The sequence below is a fragment of the Pundamilia nyererei genome, unplaced genomic scaffold (assembly GCF_000239375.1).
Source record: "Pundamilia nyererei isolate P.nyererei 1_Seehausen unplaced genomic scaffold, PunNye1.0 scaffold00185, whole genome shotgun sequence".
Taxonomy (NCBI): Eukaryota; Metazoa; Chordata; class Actinopteri; order Cichliformes; family Cichlidae; genus Pundamilia; species Pundamilia nyererei.
Genome location: NW_005187586.1, coordinates 974475 through 991061, shown reverse-complemented (window position 1 = coordinate 991061; position 16587 = coordinate 974475). Strand labels below are relative to the sequence as shown.

General features: G+C 40.2%; 2 protein-coding genes across 5 annotated transcripts in view; one reads left to right on the top strand and one right to left on the bottom strand.

The window, feature by feature from the left end:
• The window catches only part of clpb (ClpB family mitochondrial disaggregase), a 520737-nt gene that overhangs the window by 79953 nt on the left and 424197 nt on the right, over window positions 1-16587 (bottom strand). The gene's annotated exons all lie outside the window — the stretch shown is intronic.
• arap1 (ArfGAP with RhoGAP domain, ankyrin repeat and PH domain 1) overlaps window positions 1-16587 on the top strand; it is a 58795-nt gene that overhangs the window by 5095 nt on the left and 37113 nt on the right. For all 4 annotated transcript variants that reach the window (XM_005746910.2, XM_005746907.1, XM_005746909.2 and 1 more), the window contains exons 2-3: window positions 8256-9344; window positions 14795-14964. In XM_005746910.2, the coding sequence (XP_005746967.1) occupies window positions 8338-9344; window positions 14795-14964 (1177 nt within the window). In that variant the 5' untranslated portion in view covers window positions 8256-8337. The remainder of the gene's footprint in view (window positions 1-8255; window positions 9345-14794; window positions 14965-16587) is intronic.

Genomic DNA, 16587 nt, shown 5'->3' with positions numbered 1-16587 from the left:
ATAAAAGAAATTGTGACTTGTGTAACACCAAACCAAAGTGTAGTGGTTTAAGAGTGATCATCTAGATTGTAATACATCCCTAATTTGTAAACACCACCAGTGGGTTGAAATAACATTACTTCATAGTATGCCACATATCAGGTCATCATAATCTGGTATCCTTTGCACCTTGAAAAACTGCTTAACATTATTCATAACACAACCTTTGCCTGTATGTCAGATATACATTTACGTATATGTTTGCTTCCACGTTATGGGGATTTAATCTGTTGTGATTGCACATGTCCACTTAAATAGTTTAAAATTTACAACATGACCATATTGCAGGGGTCCGTGTGTTGATGTGATGGTATTGCTGATTACATCATTGTTTGCTTAGTTCATGGTCCAGATTTTGACCAACAGTCATTTTGAATATCTGTGAAATATACTGATATTTATCAGTATCACTATTTAAAATATTTAGTTTGTTCAAAATGTTTGTGTCAAGTCCAAGTTTATTTCTATAGTACATTTTAAACAGCCTCAAAGTGCCATACAAGTTATACAAAATATACACATAAATGTAACAACATTGAATCAGCAATAAATGTACACTAAAACTCAAAAGAAGCAAGTAAGACTGCGTTTGCATAATAAAAGCTAGGATACTCTGCTCAACTAGACCTGAAAGCAAGAGAGTGGGCAGCTCTTATGTAAAGAGGTAAGTTGTTCCAAAAATTAGATCCTTTTCAGGGATTGTTCCCATCGCCTCTGCTTTTAAGCCTGGATCTTGTCCAAGAAGAGCTGGTTCATAGACGCCAGTGGCTGGTAGAATTGTAGGGTTTCAAAAGTTCTGTAAAGTAAGTGGGTGCCAAACCACTGAGATGCTAAAAAACAAGCAATACAATTTTAAACTGGACCCTGAAATTGACTGAAAGCCATTGCAAGAAGGCCAGTAGAGGTGTAACGTCATCACAACGTTTCTTTCCGGTCAAATCTCAAGCTGCTGCTCCGAAACTTGCAAGTAGGACTCAAAGCAGGGCTCGCAAAAGTCCCTGGTAGCCCAGACACTCTTCAGTTTTTGGTAGCCCAAAATAAATTTAAGTAGCCTGAAAAAAAGGACAATTTTTTTGATTGACTTAAAAAAATAGTTAAAACACAAATTACAACAACTGTATAAAAATTACAATCATTAACTCAAATATTTTGTTCTAATTGAACAGAAGTTTCTATGAATTTGTAAGAACTGTGTAGAACATGAATCAGTCTGTGTCAGATCCTGAATCTGAAATTTCCACTGAAGTCAAGGGTAAGAGGAAAGTGGAACCAAGATCTAGGCCATTTGCTTTGTTTGCAAAGACTGCTATATTTTGCCAAAGGTAGTTCACTCTTTGCAACATAGCACGCTGTTCTAAACAGCTTTTCTTCTGCGTTTCTTCTGGACTTCTTGTTGTGCTTGGTTTATTTTTGGTATGTATTTTGCAATTGGCGTTTGTTCTGGGAAAGATACTGCAGACTGAGCAATAATGCATTTCTCATGGGTTCTAATGGGGTCTTTCTTAAAATTACTGGTCCCAGTAACAAAGGTGCTTGTCGACTCAGAAATCGAGGGAAACTCAAGACACACCCGGCAGAACATCATGTTATTTAGCTCGTCATATTCCATGAAACCAAAAAAGCTGCGCTTTTGTTTTTGCCTCATAGTCTGATTTGTCATAACTTTAACGTTTTGTGATCAGCTTTTCTTTGGCTGTCCCTTCTTCACCCTGACCTGTCTTATTTAGCTGAGCAGAACTAAAATACCTGCGTAAATCCATCTGCTTTTACACACACACTTGCATAATGATCAAATTCAAATTCAAATTTTATTTGTCACACACACACAACCATACACAGTATGACATGGGGGTGAAATGCTTGTAGCTGTACAATGCCCGACCATTAAATGACAGAAGAAAAGTTTTACAATATTTACAATTTACTACAAAAATTTACAAATTAACTTAGGAATTTACAGTAAAGAATGTGCAAATAGCAGAAGAGATTATAAAGATAAGGATTATAAATTATAGGAATTATAGGATTATAGGAAATGTGTGGTGGTGCGTGTGGTGACGTGTGTGAGAGTCCAGTCTTATAGTGATGTGTTTGGGAGAGTCCAGTCCTACGCCTGGTTCAGGGCCCGAATAGCCTGGGGGAAGAAGCTCCTCCTCATTCTCTCTGTTTTGGCCTTAAGGGAGCGGAAGCGCTTCCCAGACCTCAACAGTGAGAAGAGTCCATTGTTGGGATGGGAGAGGTCCATCATAATCTTCCTAGCTTTGGACTTGCACCGCTTGGTGTAGATGGACAGCAGGTCAGGGAGCTCTGATTGAAAGATGCGTTCTGCCGAGCGCACCACCCTTTGCAGATCTCGTCTGTCCTGCTTGGTGATCAGTGATTCTCTGAGCAATCAACCTCTATCACATGTTTAAGCTTGCTTCACTTGACACGTTTGAATAGTAAGATAAGCTACTGAGTGATAAGACGATGTCAGAGGAATTGGTGCGCAATTAATCTGTCGCTCACCAATCAGTAGCTGCCGCTCTCTATTCACAGTTTGCGTGATCGCAAAGTGAAAGTGAAGCAAAAAACAAGCACAAATTCAAACGCGATTTCAATATGTCACATGTTGACAGTGGCTCATCGATGCCAATGACATAATTGCCTAGCTATGTTTGCCAAAGAATGCAAAAGCATTGACATACTTTTTCTTTCTATGATAGCCCGACGGGCAGGGCTGAGATGAATTTTGGTAGCCCGACCGGAAAAATCGCTAGCCCCGGGACGTCGGGCTAGCGATTTTGCGAGCCCTGCAAAGGCATGCTGGATTATACTTCTCAAATAATGTCTTCTGTGTAGGCAGTAGGGCTGGAGTAAAGCTGTGAAAAAGCTATGTGTTTCTGTGGTTTACCCAAGCCTATAGATTACACTCGCAGCAGCAAATGACAAAAATATGTGTGGCAGTTCATTTGAATTGCAATTGTAAACAGGTGATTGAATTCACCATCACTTAAATGCAGATTTAACACGTACACATTTCAGTGTAAAACTCACTTCTCGTTCTTTTCTAACGGGGTGAGGTCACGTGTTGCACTGTGGAACTGTACAACTTTGCAAGTGCAGTTATCAGCCAGTCAAATGTTGCTCTTTAGTACTGCCACTCGCTGATCAAAATTGATTATGAAAATACTCCAAGAGAGCTCCTTCTGTTGTTCTACATCAAAATGAAGGAGAAGACGATTGTAAGTAATCTGCCCTATTGTTTATGAAAAAGTTAAATACATTCAGCAAGCCTGGCCGGTACTAATGGCTAATCGAAGCTTGATTAGCTTGCTTTGTGATTTATTAGTTGCTCTTGGTTTCATGATCACGCCAGCAAAGATCACGCATGTAAAATGTTGAAGCAATCTGTAAAGTCATTGTTCCAAAAGCTGAGCTGTGATGAAGCAAGCATTGAGAAGACAAGTTTACACTATATTTATTTTGAATACATTTGCAATGAAATGAAAAATACAGAGGGATACATGAATGTGCTTCGGGTGTTTTAGTATGCACCTTCAAAAACGCTCACATAAAACCGGAACGGCCGAGGCTAGAAATGTGGACGACTAGTCAACTAAACGTCAAACAGTTGCTTCCCCATGCTAGTCAGCTCACAAAATACTGGTGGGTTAAACATCTTATTCTTATTTTAGTAATGCACTAAACGGTTAATGGTTCAGAGATATTACGACACCTCTGACATACTGTCTGCGGCTGCAGTCCAACAGACGTCAGCAACATTTAAAACACGATCTGAGGAATGAGGATTAATTAAGCTCCTAGGATCACGTGTAGTATTTTGGGGATTTCTGTCTTTTAGACTAGGAGTCTAGTCTAACTTTATTTTCTCTTATTTAAATGACTTGCAGATTATATGCTGGGCTCAGTGAATGTGATTCTAGTCCATGCTGGGGAATGTAGTGGTGGATACAGCAAGGTTTATGCTTTTCTAGACTGTGTTGTTACACATTTAGCAGTATGAGCATGTAAGTGAAATATTTAGTCTTCGAATTAGAACAAAGACTCTCCTCGCTTTTTAAAAACTAGCACAAGACGTGCAATATAAAAAGCTTGTTTCTTAGTTTAGGACCAGTGAAGTGTTAAGAGTAAAAAAACAACACAGCAGTTGTTGTGGCTTTTTAAAAACCACATGACTCATAGTGTGACAACTGGCCATACAATGGTAGTCTTTGCATTTTCTTTTTAAACTGTGTGGCATACTGTACGCAGCCCTGCCACACTATTTATGTGGTGTGTTTACAAGTACAACAGAGGGGTGGTAATGTGTTTTATGTGTCACCAACATTGTTGCTAAGAGGCCTTTAAAGTCTTTTAATAAGCGATAAAGTTCAGTAGACATCGCTTTGTCTCATAAATCAGTATTATATACTTAAAAACTGCAGATTCAGACAGTAGATGAGGTTAAATTTGATGCCAACCAGCACTGTGATGAGTGCGGACAGTGGAGCACCCTGGGTGTCTCTGTGTGTTGGATTAATGGTGAAATTGAGGCGCCCCTCACACAGAGACGCACCTACGCACAATATCATTAGGTGAGCACTTGTTTTAGAGTGTGTGAACAGGCTCCAACAGTGGGCCTTGACCATGTTTTTCCTTCCTGCTTGTCAGTATGTGCGTGTACTCGCCTAGGCAACAAAATGCCCCATTGTGGAGAGCACAGAGACCCTGTTATTGGCAGCTCTCTGAGTGGGAGGGAGGGGGAGATGAACGGAGAGGCAGATGAATTGAATTCAAATTGCTGACTGGAAACTGAAGGAAAAAAAAAAAGAGATAAATAAAAAGGAGAGGCATAGAGAATAGGAAAAAGGAAGTCGGGGGTGATAATCAACCTGAATTTGCAGAATTAAGGAGGAACCTGATATTTTCTGTGTTCACGCACACTCTTTGTCAGTCTTTTCAGCAGTTAAAATAACACATTAGCAGTTTTGTGAATATTCTGTTTTGGTGTCAAATTAAAGATCACAGTTGGGTTCATCTTTCTGATTATAGTACAGCAATAGGTTCAGGTATGTTTAGACTAGTGAACTGCAAACACAGGAAGCATTTATCAAAGTTCATAAGTATTTTGCTTAGAACAGCTTTAAGTCTTAATGGCCTAAATTTTGAGGTTTTGGTCCATATTTACATGATAGGATCAAACAGTTGTTGCTGATTTGCTGGCTGCAAATTCATTTTGAGATTCTTCTGTTCCACCACATCCCAAACATGCTCTATTGTGCCATTTTTGAGTACAGTGAGCTCATCGTCATGTTTAAGAAACCAGTTTGAGATGATGCAAATGTTGTGTTATCTTGCTGTAAGCAGCCACCGGAAGATGGGTACACTGCGGTCATAAAAGGATGGACATGGCCAGCAACAATACTCAGATAGGCTGTGGTGTTAAAATAATGCTCAGTCAGTACTAAGGAGCAAGCTACCTCCGTGCCTAAATGCACTGAGTTGCTGCCATGTGATTGGCTTATTTGCATTAATGAGCGTTTGAACAGTTGTACCCAATAAAGTGGCAGGTGAGTGTCGGTTGAATAGCAACCTAATTAAAATTGCCTTCAAGATGCAGACAGACTTAGAACAGCTGACAAAGTAATGCTTTTTAGGTTGAGATGCACAAACTGATATCAGCTGACAGAAGCTAAGCGTTTCATGATGTGATGCATGGGCACAATAGTCAAGATTACATATTTCAGCAGCATTGTTTCACTTCTCTACTTTACATCTGCTTTTACCTTTTTCATGTCTTGATTAGTGCAACGGAGCCACTATCGAGGGGCTACAGATGTTTGAGTTAAACAGGCACAACTGTGAATGATAGCGTTAAGCTTAACTGCAGTGTTCATGTTTACCACTTATTGTGGTTTTCCCTGCAGACACTCGCACAGATGCCCAGATGCAGCCAATCATGGGCTTCTCTGCAACAAAGTGCTGATTTAAGATGGTGAAAGATGCTAACACTTGCTGCTCACTTGTTAGACACTTTTCGCTCAGTTTGGTGAGTAACGCCTCTGTGAAGGGGCTGAAGACCAATCAGACTGTTTTTCATTGGGCTGTTTTTTGAGTTCCTCAATTCAAAAATGGGAAGCATTTTGATTGGAGAGAAGAGAGCAAGATTCACACCGTCTGTACGCTGTGCTCTGAGTTGTTAGAGGAAACTTTGGACAGGAAATGAAATGCATCACATTGGCAGCCGGTACACTGTCTTTTATCATACTGGGCTGGTGACTATGACTTCACTCAACCTTAACAACTCTCATGTCTAATCACCAAACCGAATCAGGTTTATATAATGCTTTAAATATTTTCTCTTTTGCATGTTCTGTTGCTAGTCAGTGAGCTGAAGTGTTTGTTAATCATGCTTAGGTGTGTATCTTTAAATTTTAAACTTGTCAGTAAAAAAACAAAAAACTAAACAGTTTCTATCAAAGGAAAACTCATAACCATCTTGACATGATGTTACATCTTCTGATGGCCTTCACTAATTATTGATGGATCAGACCAAGTTAATGAGCGAACCCTCCCTTTAGTTTAAACTCAAAGACACACCTGTTAAGTTTTGCGACCGGACGTTTCACAACATGTCCATAGTTTTACTGCCCACCAATATACCCACAACAGCCCTTGTGGTCATGGAAGTAATAGAAATTCTAGTTTGGTGTAGTCCTACTCTATTTATTTTCTGATATCCGCCGTGTGACTTGCATGCAAACTTGTGACGAGGAAAAGTTCTTACCGTAAATATCATATAATTTGTGCAAGTCAAATGTTTTTAGTCTTATTAAACATATTTTCTTGTTATGTGAGATTTGGAGAATAAAGTATAAACTTTTTTCTTTTTGAATAGTATATTTTCAGTCAGGCATGTTTTTGTTTTTAGTGAGCTGAACAGAAAAGAGGTTAAACTCATCCACGCATATTTTATTTTTTCTTGTGATTGTATCAAGTGAAATATAGTTTTGTGTGCGAGGGTGTGCGGAGGAAAGACTGTGTTTGCGGCTCTTAATGGGAAACCGACAGCTTCCCCTGTGGTCACAAGTAAGAGGCAGGAAGATAAAAGGCAGAGTGACTGCAGAAGGTTTTTGACTATCGATTTAGAAAAGCTTGTACCTTCCCACGTTATAGAACAGTCAAGAAGAACTATTGGAAATATTTTTACGCTCACTGAAGTTGTGCATCGGTATAGTCTTTATTGAGCTATTGATTGTGGTTGTTACGTTTTTGTGCCGTGTGAGTGCTGGTAGATGACATCTACTGTTAATCAAAGCCTAACATTTTCACAGATTTGCGTAGAAGCTGTTCTTGAACATTTTGAATACAGACACAAAGTGCCATATCTATATTATCATAAAAATCATCCTCAAAACTAGTTAATTTATTCCAAATAAGTCAGTTTTACTTTACTCCAAAACATTAGGGTTAGTGTTTAGGCCTTGGGTCATCACCGGTGATGAAAAAATAAAACTTACGGTAATACCTTGATGACAGTGCTATGAGGAATTTTAGTGGTTTGCAGGAAGCTGAACATGACTGAAAGGCTTACGGAGAATTTAGAGACATGCTTTCTGTGCTAATACTCATTGTGCCACTTACACTTCCTCCCTTAGTAGTCTGTTGCGATAGTGCAACAAAACTGACTAGTTTAGAAACTTAAAGAAAACATGTTTAGGCAGAGAAATGCAGACTTAAGGGGCAGTTTCTTCTACTTTGTGTTCAACCTTTTTATACACACACATGTCATTGGACTAATGTGACACCACTTATAAGAATGACTGAACTACTGTTGAATTTTACTGTTGTGGCGACTCAACTTCCTCTTCTACCTGGGAAAGAAACATCCACCACATGTTGCATATAACTTTTCTGCAGTTGTTTAGACACTTAATAAAAATAGCAACTTCTTGAATTATGGCTATGATTGCACTATTCATTACTGATCACGATTTATCTTTAGAACCACACATATTAATTCAGGCTGACATATTTCCCGAGACAGGATTTGCCGCATTCATACTTGCATGACACACACAGACAAACTAAAATAACACAAACCACAAACTAAAACAAGGTTTTCAGGAAATCATTTAAAAAAATGTCATTGCTTTGGAGAGTTTTTGTTTTCATTTTTGCTTGTTCCTTGATGGGATGCATTGACACGTCTCCTTGTTCTGTCTCTTCTGCAGGTTGTGTAACCATGATCTGATGCATTAAGGTCTGCATTTTCTCCGTGGACTCTCACGAGCAGCACATACAAACACATCAGCAATGTCTCAGTCTGAATCCTGTGCCAATGTGGGGGAGTGGCTGGGCGTACTTCGCCTGGAGCAGTATTCCGATGCATTTCAGAGTGCTGGATATGCAACATTACAACAATGTCGCAGCCTCACACCAGAGCAACTGGAATGCATTGGTATCACCCTGCCAGGTCACCAGAGGCGCATCTTGGCAAGTCTGAACAAAACACATGGGAATCATGACGCTCACACCATCGGATCGTTTGAGAGATCAGAGGAAATGGGACAAGCTGAATTTCTGGGGGGAGATAGACCATTGCCAGTCCCACCATGTGAAAAATCTCTCCTTCAGGACAATGTGAAGCAAGATGGAGAGACTTTGAGACCTACACCTAGGAAACGAGAAACGCCAGTCCCCAGAGAAAGACAAGTATCCAGAATGCAGGAGAGCAGCGGTGAAGGAGAGAAGCCAGTTCCTGGGAAAAGACAGATGGTACCTAGAAATGACGGGGAGAAAGAGAGGGATGGAGGGATAGATAGAGAGAGGAAGAAACCTGTGCCAAAAGAAAGGACTAAGTTTCGCTCTACTACTCCAGACAACTTGGACCCTAGCCCCCCTCCAGCTTTGGACACTTCTTTGCCCCCTGTTCCCCCCCGAAGCACACCAAACTGCCCTCCACAGCCCTTCACCTTACCCTCTGTTCAAACCTCTGGCTCCCCTAAACTGGAAAGACGAGAGGTCAGGGCTCCAGCTTTACAATGCCGATCTGTGTCCCCCAGTTCCACATTTAAACCCCCCCAACCACCATCCCACCCTCCAGACCTCCCTTCTACTGCAAATAGGCCTCAGACATTAGCCATTCAGCCGAATGCCCAATACCTAACTGTCGATGGAGGAAGAAAATCTTCACCTGTTTCTCCCATCCACTCCCCTTGCAGTAGAAATATTCCACCTCTTCCTCCAAAGGCAGGAATAGCATCTAAAGGCCCTCCACCAATCCCTCAACGGTTTCCTGTTCAGTCTCCCAGAACTCACAGGTAAGGCTCCATTTGAATGCAGATGCCTCATTTTGCAAAAAGATGCACAGTAACCACTGAGTTTATTACAGGTAAAAAAAGATGAGCCTAAAAATATGATAAATCCCACAGGCTAGCGCTTGCTAGCTGTCTCCCTCACAAACATAAACACACATGCTCTCACCACCATTATCTGTATTACCACTGTTAACTATGTGTTTTGATAAGTGATCAAAAACCCTCTCAAATGTTACCAGTGGATTGTGGCGCCATCTACAGGCCAAGCTTGAAAAGTGCATCTCTTGTGTACTTTACCATGATGACACACAAAATGTTACTGGGGACTTTTGAACACTTCCTGAAAGTAAAATTAGACACTTCCTGAAACTGAAGGGTCGCAGCACACTTGACTGGACAAAGTTCTGTGGCCTTCTGAATACGGAAATACGTCGACAAGGCTTCATCTGAACAAACTGCAACCCCTGTGTGAAACTGTAGTCTATTTTAAAGTTGCTCTTAACTTACTACTGAGCCCTTTCTGGTTAGTGTTTGTTTTTTTCAAAGGTTCTGTGGTAAGCGTTTCTGCCCTTATGAGTTAAAGTTTTGCGCAGGGAGTGTTGTTTGGCAGTTTCTTCATAGTCATTTTTACATTGATGTGTTTGCAAAAGTGTGAATTTCCAATTAGCACACTGAAGGCCACACATTTCCCCTTAAGCAGCAGAATTTTCATCTGCTTTCACTGATGATACTTTGGCAGTAATATGTTATATCTCAGTTTGTGTAAATCCTTCTGAAATCACACCGGCTGAACAGCTTTTTTTTCTCCCTTTTTGCTGTATTGCTTTAATGAAAGGAAACCAAAGCTTTGACTCCAGTACATTTAATAGCACATTTATTATGAGCAATACAAGTATGTTTAAAAAGGAAACTGGCTTTTACAGGGAGGAAGCCACGGTTGAGGGCACATAAGCAGTAAAAAAAACTGTGACAGACATGGAGGGGAAAGACGGTGAGGATTAAAGGCAGAGAGCACAGCTACACTGTGATGCATTACCAGGAACTACTGTCTGAGTTTTTGTAGCCTTGAATATTCACACACTGTTGTTGCTGCATTGCCTCCTCCCCCTTTTGGTTAACTAGTTTCCTCCTGCTTTGTGAAGAGTTTGTGAAGAGTTTGTGTTTGTATCATCATGGAAGAGGAATCCTTTTGAGCATGTCAGGACAGGTAACATTTATATAAATCATATCTGTATCCTGTCTATGCTTATTTTTAGCATTCACTCTCTCTTTCCCCCGTCGACAGTCTTCTTGCTGTGGGTTTCAAAACAAGCAAGCCTTCCTTTTTCTTTTCTATAGTTTGCTTCATCTTTTCTGCTGTGTTGGTGATGTTAGTGACACTTCTGTTGCACCTACTCCATGAATTTGTTTTACCTTCACAAGAATAAGGCTGGTTACAATTGCAGTGATACTGGATGAGACCCTTCTCTTGTCCTGGGGCGATAGATGTGCTTTGGAAACTCAAACTACTGTTATGTTATCTGTATGTCTTTCAAGAAATCAAGTAAGGCAAGTTTAAGATGGTATTCTGGAGAGGCATTCATGGCATGTTTAGCTGACACGCAGGTCAGGTGTATTTCTAAGACAAAAACTATGTTCTTAGCTTTGCTGTTTTTCACTTTCAAAAGTGACATAGTAACTGTTTTCTTCAGACATAAGCTATGAAGTATCTGAAATGCTAAGTCTAGCTTGCATTAAAGACCACAGTAACTGTGCTGTTGACACATATGTTAGCTTAGTGTCAGCACCACGACTTAAACTGCACTGTAGTCATTTTTGTCACAAGAATAATTCTGCAATGCCTAAATAAGTTAAGAGCTATGCAGTGTGGGAGGACAAAGGAGCAGTCGTTGTTTCTTCAGCCGACTGTCATATGTGAGCTAGCCGAGTCGTTAAATATAGAATCCAAGCTAGCAAAACCCCTCTCAGCACTCTTCCTCTGAGAAAAAGGAGGAACTGTGTCAATAAGGCAGTTTCCCGTCATTGTGAGGCTTTTGCATGTTTTTTTCTGGGTTTTTTTTGAACTGAGGTATTTTAATAATTTCAAAGATAGTTCTTGTATACAGTCTTTAAAGTTGAATGTTTAGTATGAGTCTAGTTACTTGATAAAATTCTACTTTGAACCTGCTGCCAAGTGCATGAAGTGTGTACTAATTTGTCCACAGGCACTGCTTCCTACATAAATGATACATGAATGGTATTTTTTTTAAGTCAACAGCTCAGCTAATGCAGATGTTAGAAGAGTGATCATACCTAATAAGCACTCAATTCCTGTGTTCATTCAGCCCAAGGGCAATTTGACTTGGTGGTTTTTCACAACATGTCAGTGTTGAATGCTCAACTGTCTGACTTTTAATGGGAGCCAGTAAACAGTAATATTAGGGGGTGTTTGTGACACTTTCAGAGTGTATTTATTTATTTTTTATGAAGTAAAGGTGATTTCCCTCTCATACAGAGCTAATATTTGTGAGCTAATAATCTGAAGATTTGTTTTGCGGTCTTCATGTTTCATCTCACTGATCGTTTTTATGAGAACGAAATCCAAACACATAAAAAAAATATGAGGAATAAAGAGGAACTTTCACAATACTGGATAGACAGAAACCAGATGTGCATGTTCACTCCTGACTTACCATCAGCACAAAGTGACGTACATGCGCTGTTCGGTTAATGCGTTCATTTTGCAATCTTTGGCTTGGTGTGCATTCATGACTAACTCTTAAGGCCGCATAACTGACATACTATTTAGGAATGTGTATGTTTGGCATTTAAAAAAAACAATTGCATGAGTAAATCGAACATGATCTGCGACAGCGTTTGATGAATCAGTGTGTGTAATTTCCCGTAATATCAGGTCTGAGCATGCGTGTATCTTGTGCATCTTTGGTGCAGAACAAGATGATATTTCAGCTAATATCAGTTATCATGCAGTTGAAAGGGCTCAGTGAGGGAAGTAAAGTACTGTTTGGTAGTGTTCACAATGAGGGTGAGTTTGTGTTAGATCTAGATATCATACGTGACAGTGGTAATAGGGCTGTCGTTCAAGTGAGGTTGTCTATACAATAGGGCAAAACTATAATGGTGTCGGTGTTCACGCTTATCGATGGCGTTTGCAATCTTTCGCTGTCTTTGAGAGATACTTCTCAGGTTTCTTTGTGGAAATATTTTGCCTTTGTGCAATTAGTGAGTCTGTGGTAGAACCATATATGGTGTAAAAGATGGACCTAGCCACCATGACATTAGCCACTGGTTTTGGACTCTACATTTTGAAGCTTTTTCAAATCAGACTCTGGCCTAAGTCGTGGGTGTCAAACTCCAGTCCTCGAGGGGCAGTGTCTTGAAACCTTTACATGTGTCCCTGTTGTAACACACCTAAATAAAATTAGTAGGTCATTAGCAACAGTTGACTGCATGCTGTGGTGGCAGTTCAACCCTTTGATTCATGTTACAGCAGAGAGAATGACCATGGTGCAATAAAAGTACTTTTAGAAGTACATTTTCCCCAAACACTTACACTGTAAATTTACTTGAGTAGGGTTGGGGTTTGCCACCTCAGCATGCAGTCAAGTTCCATCCACCCCTGGTTTAAGTTGATGAGAGAGAGGAAGGGCGGCTCTGACAGTGACAGTTTGGTGTCAGCATGCATTTTCGTGCTACTGATATTCCCCCATATTGAAGCACGGTGCCACCAAGTGTTTTAACACTGACTTGATATTTTAGTCAGTATGACCCAAAATGACGGCCTGAGCAGATAAACGCAGTAGGACAGTGTTGAAAGAGATAAAGCCAGAAAGCTGTTTTCCCATAGACTTCTATCACTGTCTGTCAGGGGAAAAGCAAACGTGTCCTTTAGATAGACTCCAGGTTTTTAGGCACTTATGCATTGGCTTCATTCTTCCAACCTGAAACGTATTTCCAAGTTTTATATGGTTTGGAGCCAGCGTCAAGTAGCACCTAGAGGGAGATTTAGCACTTCCATGTCGGCTTCATTTGTCAGCTCTGGAGGTTGACCTCTTTTATAGATGGATTATACATCCTGTTGGGATTAAGCGTGAGAAATCCAAAATGTATGTCGGACACTCAGCCTGACCTCATAACTTTGATACACCCCACCCCATAACTGTATTATGAGCATCACTATATGCGCATATGGCAATGCATTCTACGTGTGTATGTGATCATCAGAGTTATTATAGTTTTGTATTTGAAAATATCTAGTTTAGTTTCTATTTATCAATTCTATTAATTCTATTAGTTGACCAAATTATAATATCTATAACAAGCAGTGGGTTGCAGTCCTTAGGAAAATGTTGACTTTGCATTTGAACATTCAGAACATGCACGTGTACCTGCGTTTTCACTAACAAATTCCATATTTGTGGGTGAAACAGCCCACCCATTAAGAAGACATCTGTGGTCTTGACATAGGGAATTTCCTTTTTGTCATTCGCTTAAAAAATCATGCTTGCCCCCATTGAATGTTTTGACTCAGCTCACATAATTTAACCACACTTCAATGGGATTACCAAACAATTGATGGCTAAAGTTGATGGGGAGGGAAAGAAGATGAGCCTGTTTTTTCTCTTCCTGGTGTGCCACTTACTGGCAAAAAGGCCCTACCTTGTGTTTTATCAAAACAAAACTGTTAATAAGGGCAGATGTGCTGTGCCAGGTGCACAGTGCATTCTGAAAATGACAAAAACTGATATGATGAGCAGTGTTAAACACCAGAATGTATGACCTCAGCATATGTGTGGCACACGTAAGATATATTTCCGTGTGTTTGAGTTTCTTGAGTATACACAGGCAGCGTGGGTTTACAATAAGGTGGCATCACTTATGTGAGGCAGGCTTAGGCTTGCTCTTTAAACCAGAAGTGCGAGTAAAAAACTAGACTTGTCAAGAGGAGAGCAAAGGAACACATGTTTCAGTGTCTGGGATTAGTTTTACTACAACTGTGGAATACTTGGGTTTCAGAGCAGCAGTCCCTAATTTGTACTAAATGAGGTTACCAGATGGATCCTTATTTTTCATTTTTTCTTTTTTAAAAGTTACTTTATGGAGTTCTTCGAGAATTATAACTTTAGGGAAAAAAGCTCTGCACAGCTTTGTCACCAGCAAATTTTTGTGCCTGGAGTCAGATCTCACAAGGACACTTCAGTTTTTACTATTGAGTGAGAAAAGAGTTAGAGAGGAAGGGGTGTCTAACTATATAAACTATAATAGTTTTTATATACGTTTCTATAAACTATATATATAGTTTATATAGAAAGAAAGAAAGAAAGAAAGAAGATGAATAAAATCAGCCGCCTACTTGGAATTTTTACCCGATCTGAGAACACCATGGCTTCCAAGGACTCATCCCCACCCCTCCAAACCTCTTTTGACCTGCCCTATTTTTCTCTGTCCTCCAGCCCATCTCCCACCAAGACAGGCACGGATGACACGCTCAGAGAACAAACTCCAGAGATACCACCTCGCATCAGGCCACCTAAAACTCAAGAAAGCCCACAACAGTTGACTCAACTTGATATACAGCCAGCTCTGCCTGCTAGGAGAATTCCCCAACCTCCCAGCGAGTATAGTAAGTAATATAATCAGCTTATGTTCCATTTTTTATTTTATTTTTTTGTGTGTTTCATCCCTTAATTACAACAATCGCTGTGGTAGATTTAAAAATACAGAACCTACAGTACTGTCTCTAGTCTTGCATCGTCCTCACTTCCTTAGATTTTTTTTCAGAAAAATGGGAAATAGGTGCAGTGATTTAATAAAAAGTGTGCCAACATACCTTGAAAATAAGCCAAAACAGAGTTTATAGAGTTCTAACTAGCTTGAAAGTCAGTGTTTGGTATGATCACCTTTATTCTTCAGCACAGCCTGAACTCTCTTGGGTGAAATTTCTTGTCATTTCTTTAAGTAGTCTTCAGGAATAGTTCTTTAGGCTTGTTGAAAGACATTGAAAGCTCTTCTTCTTTGTTGGCTGCCTTTTGTTCCATTCTCTGTCAAGATGACAGTGCTTCAATAATGTTCAGGGCCAGGCTCTGAGGAGACCAATCCGTGACTGATAGTGTTCCACTGTGTGTTTTTTCTTGTGCATGTGTGCTTTTACTGCATCAGCAGTGTGTTTGGGATCATTGTGATGCTGAAAAATTAAGTTGCTGCTAATTAGACATTTTCCAGATTCCATTAATATCTTGTGTTTATGATGCTCAACAGCACATGACAGATCCTCCTCTGTCTTTTACCAATGGCTGTAGACATTCACTGTTGTACCTCTCTACAACCCAACCTCCTCTATATACCCATTTATGATCATTCCAGCAAAAATTTCAAAATTAGATTCATCGCTCTATTTCTTAGAGGCATAGCTGGACTGGCCATCGGACATACTGGGCCGATGGTGATTTTCCGTTTGTATGGGCCGATGTTTTGTTGTTTGTTTTGTTTGGGGTTTTTTTTGTAACGCTATAAACAATGAAAGGTGTTGGATTGGCTAATTGGTTATGATCGACTCTGGGCTGGATAGATTACAGCCGACGAGGTCGAACTTTAAGTTCCGTATTGAGCTGACAAGGAACACAGTTTGTCCCGCACTTCAGCTAGAATGAAAAAAGACAAAGTTGGAGTAATTCTGCGTCTTTATGCTGTCAACTGCCTCTTCTTCTCTCATTCTCTCCCCCTCCCTCTCCTGTTGCTACTTCAATCATGAAACTGATCAATGATCAGCTTTTCTGTCACAAGTCCCATCTCTGTTGTTCACCCACTTTGCGCCAGATAGAGGAAACCGGTGGATTTCGTGCTAAACAACAGCAGCGTGTTTAAGCTTGATCAGCTGTTGTTAGAATGTATTTAATATTAATTTCTAGTATCAGCTGATGTTTGCTGGAGCCACAGCTGTAAAAGCTGCTGGTCATGATGTCGGTTTGTATATCTGGTGAGAGGGAAACATGAAGATGAAACCAGGTGATGTCCTTACTGAATCATCAGAGCTGAACCGGTGATGGAGAAACAGGTTTACCTTTTAGGTGACATGAATGAGTTGAAGGGAAGTTATGAACTGAGATAAATAAGACCAGGATCCTTTGTAGCTGACAGCTGGTAACTGTGCAGGGGTGGATCTAGCAAAGTGTTGCCAGGGGGCCAGGTAGGGCATTAACAGGGAGAGGGGGGCACAAAGAAATACTTTTCTTTCTTATTCTCATTT